The sequence below is a fragment of the Ornithorhynchus anatinus genome, chromosome 14 (genome assembly GCF_004115215.2).
Source record: "Ornithorhynchus anatinus isolate Pmale09 chromosome 14, mOrnAna1.pri.v4, whole genome shotgun sequence".
Classification (NCBI taxonomy): domain Eukaryota; kingdom Metazoa; phylum Chordata; class Mammalia; order Monotremata; family Ornithorhynchidae; genus Ornithorhynchus; species Ornithorhynchus anatinus.
The window spans coordinates 1,703,104-1,718,079 of NC_041741.1; the positions used below are offsets into that span (position 1 = coordinate 1,703,104).

Sequence of the window (14,976 nt, forward strand, 5' to 3'; positions counted from 1 at the left end):
GGCGCTTCCGTCAAAACTTAAATTCACGGCATCCGAGACGGCAAATGCTGGATTCCCGGGCAGACTTAACGTCACAAAGGTCCGTGGGAGAAAGCCAACTCCTTAAAGGCAAACTTATCCCGCACGGTGTGTCAAATGCATCTTTCAAAGGTTTCTTACTTAGCTGGAAACTCCATTTGTAGGCCCTGGGGGATGCGTTCTGGTGCTTTTCCCTATGCTTGTCCTTTTCTCCGTCTTTGATGTGCGGTGACAGCATTCTCGCGGGAGACCGGGCCAGCTTCTGCGGCTTGGTCACGCCGATGTGTTTTACCGGCGTACATTTGCTTGAACCGTCCAGGACGGAGAGGTCCTCACTGTCACTGCTCTGCCCTGGAGGAAGAGGAGGAGTTCGACGGGACAGCACTCAACAGGAGGCGTCGACGGGGACGGAGGGGCCTGGAAAACGGGCTTTGGCCTGACCGAGTTTGGGTGATCCGACCTTCGGACCGTGTCTACCAACTCCATCGTGTGTGTATATATATATTTTTTTATACATATTTAAATATATATATATATATATTTTATATATATGTGAAGAAAGAGAGAGAGTGCTAGAGACATACAAATTATGGCACTTGTTAAGCACTTCCTATGTGCCAAGCACTGTACTGAGCACTAGGGTAGATACCAGTAAATCAGGTTGGACGCAGTCCCCGGCCCAGGCAGGAATCTCAAGAGACACGTGGCGGAGGCAGGATCAGAACCCAGGTCCTCTGACTCCCTGGCCCACGTTCTTTCAACTAGGCCCCGCTGCTTCTCCCCTCAGGGCTCAGTACAGCGCTCTGCGCACGTTAAGAGCTCGACAAACACCACCGATGGACTGATCTTTGTGTTCAGGACTACACGGGGGCTCTTCATTGGTTGGGGAACAGCAGACACGGTGAATTAGGGAAGCATCACGGCCCGGTGGAGGGAGCACGGGCATGGGAGTCGGAGGCGCCCGCGTTCCAATCTCTGCTCCGCCACGCGTCCGCTGTGTGACTGGGGCAAATCGCTTCGCTTCTCTGTGCCCCCGTTTCCTCACCCGCAAAATGGGGATTTGAGGCCGGCGTGGGACGGGGGCCCGTGTCCAACCTCATTAGCTTGTTTCTACCCCAGTGCTTGGAATAGTGCCCGATACATAGTAAGCGCTTAACACATACCACCCTCATCGATTTCGCACGGTTTGACTGAAAGGTGGTCTCGCTAACTGGATCTTCTCGCTTCCACGCCCAGCCAAATCCCGTAAGCCCTATCCAGCGGGCCTTCCCTCAGCCCATCTGCTTGACCAACCCACACCTAGGCACCACTCCACGCCAGGCATCCAGATCCTTCTCTGACCCTAAACTGAGCCAACAAGCCACCAACGGCGCAGCCAGCGCTCCCAGAAAACACTGCAACGAAAGCTTAGACCATGAGATCCTTCTGGGAGCCAAATACTGGACTCTCCCAAGACCTTAGTACAGAGCTACTGTGTTCTGAGCCAGGTAAGCGCTCACTAGGGGAGCGGCACGGCTCAGCGTAGTGAGTCCCGGGCTGGGAACTAGAAAGACCTGGGTTCTAATCCCAGCTCTGCCGCGTGTCTCCTGTGTGACCTCGGGCAAGTCACTTCCCTGGCTACCTCATCTGGAAAAGGGGGATAGAGACTGAGAGCCCCATGTGGGACAGGGACTGCGTCCAAAGGATTACCCTGTATCTACCTCGGTGCTTAGTACAGTGCCTGGCACGTAGTAAGCGCTTAGCAAATACCGTGGTCATCGTAACTGCCACCGACTGATTACACAAAGGCCGAAAGAACATACCTGTCCCGTTCTTTTCATTTTTGGTTACAGTACTTGTTCGCTTTGGGGTGCGCTTCTGTTTCTTTGCCGTCGATCCGCTGTTTCCATCGCTCTGCCTTTTCTGGCCTGAAACAGAGGGAGAGGCGTCGATGAAACGTTCACCCCCAATCTGTGGTTATTCTGCTTTTTTACATCGTCAAGGCCCTCGAGAGAGACGGATGTCGGCGAGAGGGAGCCCTTCCCCGTCCACGGTTCCCGGATCGTCCCCAGGAGATTTAAGGTCGGCTCAGGGCCGAGACCGGACGTTTACACTCCCCAAGCGGCCGCTCACCCTTGTCCCGGCTCTCCTTCTCCGGCACCATCACGCCGCAGCTGGTCGGGGTGGCGGTGACGGCCCCCAGCCCGTCGGCCGGGTCGACCTCGCAGGGAGCCTCCTGCGACTCCTCGGCCACGCTGTCCACTTCGACGGTCAGGTCGCTCTCGCTCTTCACGCTCCGCGACTCGTCCTGGCTGAGGGCGAGGGGCGAAGCCGCCGAGAAGTGAGGCGGCAAGGCTGGAGGGAGGGCGGGGGGGTTGGAGGCCGGAGCGTTGGGGTCGGATTTCTCCAGGGCCGAGTCCTCGCTGCCGCTCTTCTCCTTCTCGTCCAGGTCGTCCAGATCGACTTCGTGGCAGACCAGGGTCTCGGGTCCGATCAGCGGCATCGTGTCGTCCTCCTCCTCCTTCGCCCCTTCCCCCTCCTTCGCTCCGTCCCCCACCTCTTCCTCCTCCTCCTCCTCCTTCAGCGGTGCACTCCCCACCCCCTCCGCCGGACACTCCGAGGGCCGCACGGGAACCACCTGCCCGAGTCGGTCGGACTCGGCCGTCAACGCCGGCATCTCCTCGTTTTCGGGTTCGAGCCGCTCCCCGGCCCGCGGGCCCCGGTTCTCCTCGGCGCCGGGACGCTGGCCGGGCCTCTCTTCGGCCACGATGTCCGGCACTTCCTTTTCACCGTCGAGTCGCGCTTTCTTCTCAGGCGACGACTGCCCCGGCAGCTTCCTCTTCACTTTCTTTTCTTTGGAACACGGGTCTGATTCGTCTTCGGGAGCCGAGGGGGACTCTCTCCGATCCAACGCCGCAGCCTCGAGGCCTGGGAAGTCCACCTGAGATTCGGTTCGACAATCTTCCGGGCCCGGGGGAGAATCCCTCGCCGTTTCCAAAGAAGGTTCTTGCTTTGGCTTGCTTCTCCTCCCTTTGCCTTTCGGAGACTTTTCCGACTCCCTCTTCCCCTCTTCTGCTTGTTCGGTCTGGCTTCCTAACACCTGTCCTATCTGTTCGCTTTCTTCGACTTCCGACTTCAACGCTTCCGAGGGCTCCTGCCCCCGGGGCCGGTCGCCTTCGTTCAAACCCTCGGGGATCTTCGGGTTTTCGTCATCCGATCTGTCACCCGGTAGCTTTTCGCTCTTCTCCAGGTCTTCCGAAATTTCGGGAGAAAGTTCTTCGGTCAACAAATTCTTCTCAGAAGGGTCTTCTACTTCACTATCAGATGAGCCAGAGTCTGAAAGGAAGGAAAAGGGAAAACATGACACACGACGGCTCCAAGGCTGTGATTTTTTTGTTTCCCCCCCCCCCCCAAACAGGATGTTATCGGTCATGTAGAATGCAACTCATTTAACTGCAGACGTTTAGCCTTCCCAAAGCTGAAAGGCCACTTCGCTATATCAACCAAATGTGGAAAAGAACCGATACAATCGATTTGATAACTACACTGACTTCCGCAATTTTCAGATCCCGAATTGCTAGCGAAACCCTCCTCAGGTTAGAGTTCCTAATCTCTCTCTGACTCTCATGTTCTGGGTCTTCTTAAGGAGAATCTTTTTAGGGAGAGGGAGGAGACGATAAGGAAAACTTCAATTATCATGCCTTTACCCCTATCTAGATTGCTTTTGCACACAGCAAGCGCTCGAGAAATGCGTGTGAAAATAGGGTAATAGTGAGGGAGGCGAGATGGGAGGAGGAAAGGAAGACAGGAAAACCTGCAGACAAGCTGGCCCCACCTGGCCTTCCCTACCCAACTTTTGAGGACTCTCGTCTCCCGTGCCGTGAAAATACCCAGACAGCTAATTCTGAACCCACCCCCCAAAATCGGCTTCAGCTCACTCTGAGAAAATGAAGCACGCGCCTGATCATCTATCAGAATCCGATACTCCTGAATCGCTTCTTCTGCCTGCCTTGGATGAGTTCTTACATTTAACCGTCATTAGGTTTATTTAAACTCTGTGGCTTGGCGGAAAGAGCACCGGCCTGGGAGCCCAAGGACCTGGGTTCTGATCTCGGCCTTTCGGCAAGTCAGTGGACTTCTCTGTGCCTCAGTTTCCTCATCTGGAAAATGGGGATTCTGGGCCTGTTCTCCATCCTACTTGGGTTCCCAGGCCCGTGCTCTTTCCGCCAAGCCCCACTGGGGACAGGGACTTTGTCTGACCTGCTTATCTTGTATCTACTCTAGCAGTTGGTGGAGTGCTTGGGACATAAAAGGCACTTAAATACTATTTATCATCATCATAACTTATTACTGATGATGATGATGATGATGATAATAATAAACTGAAAAACTCCCCCAAATGAGGTTTTTAAAGCTGCTGGGGCAGAAAATGGAGCTGTTTCTCATGAAACCTGGAAAAACAAGATTTGAGACCTCGAGTGGTGGTGAACTAGAGGGAGTGAAGGGAGGGCGAGGGGGAAGGAAGGGAGAGGGGAGGGACGGAAGGAAGGGATGGAGGGGAGGACGGGAGGGAACAACGGGAGGGAGTGAAGGGAGAGAAAGCCACGAGAACCCCACACCTTCCACTCCGTTGGACAGAGGCGAGCTGTCCGGCAAGCTGCTCCGAACACTCTTGGCACCTGGCTTGCCCTCGCCGCTCGGGGGCTTGGGGAAACCACAGGACACGTTCGAGGGGAGGGTGGATTTCAAAGGCGGACGGCCCCGTTTTGACTTCTGCCTCTCCTCATCTTTCTTTTCCTCTCTTTCACCTTCATCTTTGTTCTGCACGACAAAAACCAGACAAACCGAAAACGTCGGTTGGAAATCGGGAATGACCGAAGGACCCGATCCGTCGAAGCCCTGCCCGGTTCGGCTAGGCACCCCATGGAAGAGAGATCACCCCGCATACAGGTTTTTACAGAACCGTTCCCGAGATGGCAAAAGCCACCCCAAACGAGTCTACTGAGCGACAAAGTATCACCTTGGCTTTTTTCTTCTGTTTCCTCTTTGGTCCACCTTTCTCCAAAGGCCATATTATCCTGTCAGCTTTCACCCATTCATCGTACCTATCAAAATAAACAAACGCCAGAGGGATTTAGGATAAATCTGCGCCTTTCTTCAAGGAGAGGAGAATGGATGGCATACATTCAGGGAGCAGGTGCTTAAAAATATTTCTCTGCTACATCCGTGGGGGGAATGTGGTCAGGCAAAGCGAACTCTTACTGCAAGGGGAGCTTCCGTAGGCCGCGACGTGAACATTGCCTCACGATCAGAGATTCGCTAGGCCGGCCCGACCTCAGGAATCAAGCGTCTGATGGGATGTATTGAGTGTCGACTGCATGCACAACACTGTACTAAGCGTCTGGGAGGGTACCAAGTCGGCATAAATGCTCCCGGCCCATCAGGCTCGAGTGCTGCCCGTGAAGCCCCCTTTCCTCTTTCACCTAAAAAGTGCTCGGTACAGCGTACTGCACAGAGGAAGCGCCGAATGAATACGATTTGACTGACTCACCTAGAGAAACCCGGCGGCCTCCCCCAGGCCCAGCGGGCATTCCATTTCGATCGTATTTACTGAGCACTTACTGTGCAGAGCACTGTACTGAGCGCTTGGGAAAGTACAATACCACAATAAACAGACCCGGTCCCTGCCCACAACGAGCTCGCAGTCTAGAGGCACACCCCAGCGCTCCCAGACCACGGCAGTCAGCGAGGTCGACAAGACTCAGTGGCTTAGAGGTTCCTGGGCCCCATTAGAAGGCCTCCTCACAGAAGGGAAGCTGCCCTGACCAACTCACAGTCCACCACTCTGGGGCCGGGGGGGAGGGTTGGAGGGAGAGCGTCAGGCTAAGCTGTAATTGATCTATTTATTCCTATTTATGCCCGTCTCCCCCCGCAGACTATAAACTCGTTGTGGGCATGGAATGCGTCAGTTTACTGTTACACTGTCCTCTCCCAAGTGCTTAGTACAGCGCTCAGCACACAGTAAGCGCTCAATAGATACGACTGAATGAATGACTCGGACCGGTCCCACTTCTGAGTCCCCACGGGCCATCCCCGAAAGGCAGCCTGGGTCCGAAGTGGGGTCCGGGACACCGGGCGATGCTTCGAAAGCTACGGGGTTCGACGCCGCAGGCCAGCTCTGGCTGGTCCAGCTCGGGGGCCGGGGACGAAGGGGAGCGTCCGGCCCCGCCCTGCCCGGTGACCCTCTCCACCCTGCGCCGCTCCCAACTCCGAGAACACCTAGGATGCCGGCCCGGTTTAGGGGACCGCCCGGCTTCCTTGCTCCGTTTCCGCCGTGAGGCTGCCTCGGGAAATGGCATCTTGACCGGCCCCCGGCCCGGGGCCCAGCAAGGACCGGGACCCACAGATCGGCTTCGTGCAAGGGAGGGGGCAAAGTCTGGGGTCGTGGCACCTGGCTTGCTGGGATCCCTCCTAAAAACCGTCGCCTGTATAGTATAGCAGAGGTGGGCCACAGGTAGCGGTGAAGGGTGCAAATCGAAGACATTCTGGCAAGGGAATTGAGGGACGGGGAGCTCAGGGAAAGAGGGATGCAAACACACCCACCCACCATTCTTGGTGCCCACGGATTCTGCCCGTTTCATCTTCTTTAATGATCGCCTCAGGATTAAACAGGCAGAAGTGCCAGTTCACACAACTCTGCAACAAGCCATTAGGAAGCACCTTGCTCTTTCGTGACACTGTTGTTTTTTTTTGAACTATGGAAAACGTCACGCCGAATATCCTCGGAGGCAAAATATTGGGGGCCGTGGGGGATAGACGGCCACAATCTTATTTGCTCAACATTCGAACATTTTTTCCATTAAGAACGGTGCACGTTAGTTACAAGCGAGTCTTCTCCTACTCACCTGACGTTCCATCCGTAATAATGCACTAAGTAGAGAACCTCGCCATCGTCGGTTTCGGTACTCTTAATGCTGGCTTCGTAGATTTTTTGGGTTTTTCCGCGTCCATATTTTACTTTCACTTTGGTTCCTGTTAGGCAGGGTTCCATGTCTGACTCATCTTCCTCTCCTTCTGATTCTCCTTTGTGTTCTGTTTCCTCCCTGCAGCAAATTATAAGAGCGAGAATGAGGCGATGTTTGACAAACTAAAAGAGCACGTGCTAAGACGATCCAGGGGGAGGAATCTTAAGATCCATATTACCTTTTGGAGGTGATGCGGGGGGCGGGGGGGGGGCTGGAGGGAAGGAGGGAAAAGGAGGAAGAGAAGAAAGTGGGAAAGGAGGATGACTGAGCGCTTAACGTATACCACCATTAGAGAAGCAGCGTGGCTCGGTGGAAAGAGCCCGGGCTTGGGAGGCAGAGGTCATGAGTTCTAATCCTGGCGCCGCCACTTGTCAGCTGTGTGACTTTGGGGCGAGTCGCTTCACTTCTCTGGGCCTCAGTGACCTCATCTGGAAAATGGGGATTAAGACTGTGAGCCCCACGTGGGACCACCTGATCACTCTGCATCCTCTCCAGCGCTTAGAACAGTGCTTTGCACCGAGTATGCGCTTAACAAATGCCATCATCATTACTAGAATTCTTCTTAATTTTATGCTGGGGGGGACGGAGGAGGAGAAGGAAGAGGTCCCTTTATGAGCCGACGTCCAAAAGAGGAAACATTAGCGTCAACCGAATAAGGGCACCGAAGAAGACGTGCGGCAGCAACAGACCGGCCGATCTACTGATAATATACCAGGACGCACTGGAGTGGTGGTGTCCATTATCTTGTATCTAGTACAGTGGCTGGCACCCAGTAAGCGCTTCATTTTTAAAAAATGCATAATAAAAGGAAATCGGCCGGGCTCGTGGGGACGACCGCCCGGCCAGGTGGGAGACGGCGGTTCGCTTGCAGCCGCCGGGCTGTCCGGAGTCCGTCGGAGTGCCGTCCCACTCCGTGGCAGGCGTGGGGGCCGCCCGAGGCGGGGAGAACGCCTCACGGCAGCCGGCGTCCTTCCGCCCTCCGCGGCGGGCCGCGACGGCTGCCGGCCGGCCGGGGACCTCTCCGAGCGGGGTGACCCCGAGCGGCCGCCACCACGTCGCCCCGGTTCGCCGCCGACATCCACTCCATCAGGGACGACGAGGAGGAGGGAAAGCTCGCGAGACGCCGAGGCGCTGAGCCATTCCTGCCGTGACCGGGGAGAGGGGGAGAGCGCTCAGCTCAGGGAGGACGATCTCTCAGGTGGCCCGAAGGGGTCGGTCGGGGGGATCGGTCCTCCCGCCTCAGCCCACGGCCTCCCCGGAGCGGCCGTGGGCTGAGACGGGGCGGGGGAGAAAAGGCCGATCCCTCCGACCGGCCCCTTACCCCTTCGGCGGGGCCGGCCACTCCTCCCCAGCTGGAAAGGACTGCATGCAGCTCCCCGATACTACCTGACAAGCTGTGAAAAGACCTGCAGGGGCTCATGGTCCCTGAAGCCGGGGACCTGGCCGGGCCAACAGGCTGCCCCATCCCTGGCGGGGTGGACCTGTGGTTGGGAAAGGGCGGGGAGGCGGGAGGAGAAGAGGGGAAAGGTTAGTGAGGTTTCCTGGGCCGGTCAGAGATTTGCAGGGCGAGTGGACGGTGGCCCGGCCCCCTGATTCCCGCAAGGAATGAGAAGACGAAGCCAGGCTGTGGGAAGCTAGAAGGTGCACGGCTGCCTTCCCCGGGCTCAGCAACCAGAGTCCTTGCCTCGGTCAGTCTTTCCTCAGTTTCTCCTCTCAAAAGAGTTCCCTCCTCCCTCTCCTGACTGAACTAATCTCTCGCTGCAAGTCCCCGTCGGCGATCCTCGGATCCACGTGTCTAATCGTGGCTCTCCCAAGCCTCTGGGGGCTCAAACCACCTACGCCTCACCCCCGGTCGACACTTGTTGGCCCCGTGACTAGAGGCGCTGGGAGAAAGCGTCGCGCTCCTTCGCGGGCTTTCCTTGACACTTCCACTTGGGTTAGGGTGCTCTGGGCCCCCTCGCTCCCCGTCGAGGCCCCGCGTCCCCCGGACCCTGAAAATCTAGGTTGTACCAGCCAGGCCGAGTCGGATAATCCGGCGGCCGGCTGCCGAGAGGGTGTCGAGGCCCCGGCCCCTCTGCCCAACGCCTTGCTTTTCCCGTTACCCATTTGGAGCAGCAGGGAGCGGGGCCGGAAAACGAAGGCGGGCGTCGAAGAGACGGGCTGAACCGCTACGAGGGAGGGCCTCGATTTATCGGTCGGCTCCGCTGCGCGGGAGGACAGACGGGGAATGGGATGCCACGTCACCTAAGAGGACAGCCTGAAAAAAGAGAAAGCCGGCCGAGGGGGGGCGGGGGCCGCCCCACAGACCGAACTACCCCCTCTGGGGACAGCGCGTTCCGGTCTGGGGCCGGGAGTCCCGCGGGCTCCCTTTCCAAAGTCCGGGTGGGCCCGGGGCGCTTTCCCGCAGCTCCGTGCCCGGCTGTCTGCTGCAGAGCCCCCCAGCTGAGGGGCCGGGGGTGGGGAAAACGCTGCGGTCGCCACCACAAGACGAGATGAGGGGGTAACACCCCTCGGACCCGGGAACAAACTGGGGCTCTGACCGCCGGCCGCGGTCTGAGTACCGTGTGCTGTACCCGTTGGGCGTTCAATAAATAATACTCTTACTGGCCAACCCTTGTAGGTGAAAAAAAAAGAAAACACAAAAAACAATCTCAACGTACCTCTCCGTCCGCTTCTCGTCCTCTTCGTCTGAGTCCCTGTCGGATTCTTCCTGCTTTTTGATTTTCTTCTCTTTAAGCTTTGGTGTGACTCTTCTCCCCACCTCGCCTTCCTTCTTCTCTGCGTTTTCAGCCGTCTCTTCTTCCACATCTTTATTTTCTTTGTTGCTGTCCTTCGCTTTGTCTTCCGCTCTGTCGTCTTCCATTTCCTTTTTGACGGGGGTAGCATCTCGAGCAATTTTCCTTCGCCCCTAGCAGAGAGAGAGAGAAACGTCATCGGGTCGTCATCCCTTGAGAGGAGAAAAGACAACGTCCCCGCAAAAACCGGAGACCCGATATCTGTCCTGCCCCCACTTGCCGGAACAAGTGCCAAAGGTCTCATTCGGCCAAGTGGTCCTCTCCCGGTTTCCTGTTCTAACGAGGGGGTCGTGGCGGACCCCTCGGAGCGGGGGGCGAGACGCTGTAACCGAACGGTGAAAACGGCCAGCTGCGCTAAGGACGAATCCTCTGGACGACGATGACTTTCCTGGCTGTCCCCCCCTCTGTGTCTGCCCCGCTTGTTGAGGGCAGGGGACGAGTCTGCCAACTCCGCTGTATTGTCCTCTCCCAAGCGCTCAGTACAGTACTGTGCACCTAGTAAGCCCTCAATAAGTACCACTGACCGACTGATAGCAGCCACGCGAGCTGGCCTCGCCCGCTTTCACACGGCAGTCGCTCGTCTCCACTTCCGGCGGGTAACGTGTTGCCGGGGTAGTCCGCCGCCCTCTGCCTCCTAGCCCTTCCCGATCCACCCCGGATGGGCCCTCGTCACTTACTCGTGGGGATTTCAGTTCAATTTCTTCTCTTTCGCTTTCGCTGTTTGAGTCGACGTTTTCTTCGACTTCATTTTTTACTTCCACTGGAGGCATCTCGGGTTCCACTTTTGCACTTTCGGCCATCGATTCCTCTTGTTTCTGAATCTCCTCTACAACTCTGGGTTCATTATGGTGAATGGTCCTAAACTGAATATTTGCCGAGCGGCAATACTCTTCAAAACCATAGAGATACCTGCCCAAACAAGGTTCCAAAACAGTCGGTTTATGACATTTCTCAAGGTTTCACTAATTGCCGCTGAAAAACGATCTCTGAGTGACGCAACGTACTGCCGAGCATTCTGGTTTCGTCATTTTACCTATGCCAATATTTCACCACTTCTTCCTTTTACTGGTAAACAATCTGATGCCTGCCTCTTCTGCTGGACAGTAAAGATCCACGTGGGCAAGGGATCTTTCGTTAATAATAACGATGGTACTTGTGAAGCGTTTACTACGTGCCAAGCACTGGGGTAGATACAAGTTAATCAGGTTGGACACGGTCCCCGTCCCACGTGGGGCTCACGGTCTTAATCCCCATTTTATGGATGAGGTAACTGAGGCCCAGAGAAGTGAAGTGACTTGCCCGAGGTCACACAGCAGACAAGTGGCGAAGCCACTCTCAGGCCCTGGGCTCCATTCGCGAGACCACACCGTTTCTCCCAGCACTCTGGTCAGACCTCTGCACAGAATAGGTGTTCGATAAATACGACGGACCCATTCCACCTCATCTGAAATGCAAAGTTTCTCTAAAACGTTTGTGTTCACCAAATTGGCTAAACATATGCAGCTTTTACCAAAATACTAATACTTCTCATGGAAAAAGAGAGGGGCTCGGGCGACAAATCACATCATATTGTTAACGGCAGCTGCACTCTGAAAACAACCAAACCCCGAGGTCTTGATCGACACTAGTTTCAACCGTCCATTACACCTAAATATTAATGGTGGTATTTGTGAAGCGCTTACTAGGTACCAGGCACTGTACTGAGCACCGGGGTGCATACAGGCAAATCGGGTTGCACACAATCCTGGTCCCTCAGTCTTAATCCTCGTTTTTAGAGATGCGGTAACTGAGGCCCAAAGGTGTGAGGTGACTTGCCCAAGGTCACACAGCGGACAAGTGGCAGAGTTAGGATTAAACAAAGGACGTCTGGGAATTGCCCAGTATTCTTAAATTTCTCTTCGACGTGCAAAAAATAAAAGGAAAGAACGGCTTCACGTTCGGTAACGGCCGTGTCCTACAGATAGACATTCTTGGAAAAAAAATCCCCTACTTACTTTCTGTAAGCGGTTTTTACGTTGTACGAAGCAGCTGAGTTCAAAATTGGAATGCCGAGGTCCATATAAATTTGCTTCCACACAGCACCACTATCGATCTGAAAAATTAGAACGCAACATTTGTTACGAGCCGCACCGCCGGCCATTCGGGACCCCGCACTAACATCCACGTCACTGCGGCCTTAATCGCGCAGACCCCTTTGCTAGAAAGAGCGACGCAACAACTTACACTGTCGCAGCCTCCCTGTTGATAGACCAGCCTAAAGAGTTTGAAGAGATTGAGATCCTTATAGCCCAACACTGGTGGTTTATTGATGGGAGTTCCTAATTGCCGTAAGAAAAAAGGAAAGAAATTCCGGTTAGATTTCCGACAGCGGAGAAGACGGAGAAACCAAGCCAGAATATGCCTACTGGGGTGGGGGCTGGTGGAACGATATAGAGAGCTACAGGGTCGGGCTGGGCCGAGCCACGCCAACCCCTTCCATCCCCTGCGTCGAGTCTGACGCTAAAAATCGCCCTCGGCACTCGGAGCGGGGCCGATTTGAAGCGTCGGAGGCTAGATCGTCGATGGGTGGCTCCCCTCCTGCTCCTTTTTGGAGAGCTGCTACAGAGTGCCGAGGAGTCGAGGGTTTCAAATGGCCCTTGGATCATTTCTATAATTTCCACCGGGAGAAGGCAAAATCTATCGGGTTCCCATCTTTAAGAAGCGCTCTGTAGACGGTAACCTGTTTGTAAGGGGAATTTAAAAAGTAGCAGTCGCCACAACGGACTCAGAGTTCTTTCCGAAATCGAATCAAGAGCGTGCAAAACGTGACACCTCAGGCTCTCCCCCATGAAAAAATGAGGAAAATATGAAGAAAAACTGTGGGGGGAAGGGGCATGAAAAAGAACAGCCCGCTTTAGAAGAGTAATAAAATTCGCTACCTCTGTCTTCCATAAACTTGTAAAGCTGTTGGAGGAAGTTGTCCCTCTCTTCAGGGTCGGGCTCGTCCTCAGGCTGGAAAAAATAAAAGCGTACGGTCAAGCAAACCAGACTTCCCGGGGGGAAGAAGCCGAGGAGGAAATACAATCCCCGTCTACGGAGGGGTCAACACGCACTAGAAAAGTTCCAGCACGTAGACGGTCAAGTGAAACAAGGCATAAGCAGTACTGCTGACCCTGCGCTCGTACAAAGCGTGAAATCCACGGCACCGAATTCACGGCTCCGGGTTTGAGGGAGAAGCGTCGTTACACACAAGTGTCCTTACATAATCACGACGTCCCCAAGGTTAAGGTTCCTAGAATCGGAAACGCGGGGTGCTGTTTGCTGATTCTTCAAAATGCATTCGTTTTTTAGCTTAGACACCAGTCACTCCCACAGACTCGTGTCTCCAGGCGAAGTTACTCTTCCTTACTCTTGAACCTTTCACTTCCCATCACAATATTACCAAACGTCAGATTTAATCCACAATTGAGGTTGTCAACTCTGAATGAACAGAGCTAATGGAAGAGCAAATCCAACAGTTTCTCCTGCCGAAGAAAATGACTCGAAAATAAACGCGCACTCTGAAACACGTTTTATAAAAGTATTCAATGATTTCATTTCAATGAATAAGGAGTCGCTTTCTCATTATGGTGCTCAGACTATTGTTATTTTGATTTTGGGGAAATGGAGTACATGGATTTGGGTTGACGATTTTTTCTTTCAGTTGGCACTGACTTTTGGTTCGTTTCCATTTCACAGGAACATCCTATTTCAAAGTTCCTTTTTGCAGGAAAAAACGAACCGCCTTGCCCTCCGGATCTGCACGGCAGATACCGTGTCCGCCGGAGACTTTTTACGTCTTACAGAGAAATGGAACTTCTGTTTTGACTCTGGGGGTTTCCGTGCCTAAACAACCACGGTAACCTTGCGGTTTGCGGCAGCTAACTTCCAGCCTCGGACACCGAAGCCTGTCCTGATCCCCCAGGAGTTCCCTGGGCAGGGAAGGAGCTGACAGGGATTTTGGATGGCCAGGACTGTAGGGAAATGATGTTGGAGGATCAACTGGAGAGTCTGAAAAATGGCACCCGATAGCAAATGAGCGACACTCGTGACCATCCCCAGCGAGCCAGCCTGGCAATCCTGTCATAAAGTGTGCGAGGCAACGGAGGTGTAGCCATCTTCCCTTTCCCTCCAATCAACCCTTGTCTTTCTCCCCACCCTGTCCCTCTCTTGAACCTCCCAGTTCCAACTGGCCTTCCTGAACCGATGGCCAGTCTGGTTGTCCACATAAAACATCCGGACATGAAAGGGATCGGCTTTCTAAGGGAGTTCATAGAAATAATTACGGTATTTGTTAAGCGCTTACTATGTGCCAGGCACTGTTCTAAGCGCTGGGGCAGATACAAGATAATCGGTTTGGACACAGTCCCTGTCCCACAAAGGGCTCACGGTCTTAATCCCCATTACACAGATGAGGAAACTGAGGCCCAGAGAGGTGATGTGACTTGCCCAGGTTCACAGAGCAGACAAGTGGCGGTGCTGGGATTAGGATGCACGACTTTCTGGCTCCCCCGCCCGGGCTCTACCCACTAGGCCATGCTGCTTCCCTCGTGGAAGATGATTTTCCCAAGTGCTTGATTTTTCGTTTGAAATATTCTCAGAGGCATTTCCCTTTCAAATGTATGGTGGTTTGGCCACTGTCTTATGAAGTCTTCAAACTCACACTGCCTCATCAGGGGGAAAAATGAATGAAGCCTCTCCAAGATGACTACCATACAGCGAAGGATGGAAACAATGGTTTACGGGTCAAAACAGTGTGGGAACGTCACATGCCGCCGTACTGTTTTCTTCCTGAAACTCCTCGATGCCCAGAACGGGTTTCTAGCTAGCAAATTTTCTCCAGGTCTAAAAAAACCCCCTCCTTTTGGCCTCTTTACGCTTCAGACCCAAAGAGTTCTTTTGTCTGCCATCCACAGAGTTGAGTGGAGGCCACAGTCTCTAGACTCCTCAGGCCTGAGGTGCCAAGACCACCTGATGCTCGTCAGCAGGGGGTCTGCCCCAGCCCAGGTCAGGATGGAATCAAGGCACCGAGGCAAGAAGGGAATACCGACCAAGCCCAAGGCCCCATGAACCGCCTGAAGCCACGGATTTGGCAGAAGCAAGGATCTGGCATCTGGGAGAAGCAGTGTGGCCTAGTGGGT

At 54.5% G+C, this 14,976-nt stretch overlaps 1 protein-coding gene across 2 annotated transcripts in view; it reads right to left on the reverse strand.

Moving 5' to 3' along the window:
* The window catches only part of ARID4A (AT-rich interaction domain 4A), a 48,872-nt gene that overhangs the window by 2,061 nt on the left and 31,835 nt on the right, over window positions 1-14,976 (reverse strand). For both annotated transcript variants that reach the window (XM_029079014.2, XM_029079013.2), the window contains exons 11-21: window positions 12,736-12,808; window positions 12,041-12,135; window positions 11,812-11,909; window positions 10,495-10,726; window positions 9,683-9,930; window positions 6,903-7,100; window positions 5,018-5,102; window positions 4,617-4,818; window positions 2,131-3,333; window positions 1,821-1,925; window positions 160-369 (exon numbers count right to left, since the gene is read on the reverse strand). In XM_029079014.2, the coding sequence (XP_028934847.1) occupies window positions 160-369; window positions 1,821-1,925; window positions 2,131-3,333; window positions 4,617-4,818; window positions 5,018-5,102; window positions 6,903-7,100; window positions 9,683-9,930; window positions 10,495-10,726; window positions 11,812-11,909; window positions 12,041-12,135; window positions 12,736-12,808 (2,749 nt within the window). The remainder of the gene's footprint in view (window positions 1-159; window positions 370-1,820; window positions 1,926-2,130; window positions 3,334-4,616; window positions 4,819-5,017; window positions 5,103-6,902; window positions 7,101-9,682; window positions 9,931-10,494; window positions 10,727-11,811; window positions 11,910-12,040; window positions 12,136-12,735; window positions 12,809-14,976) is intronic.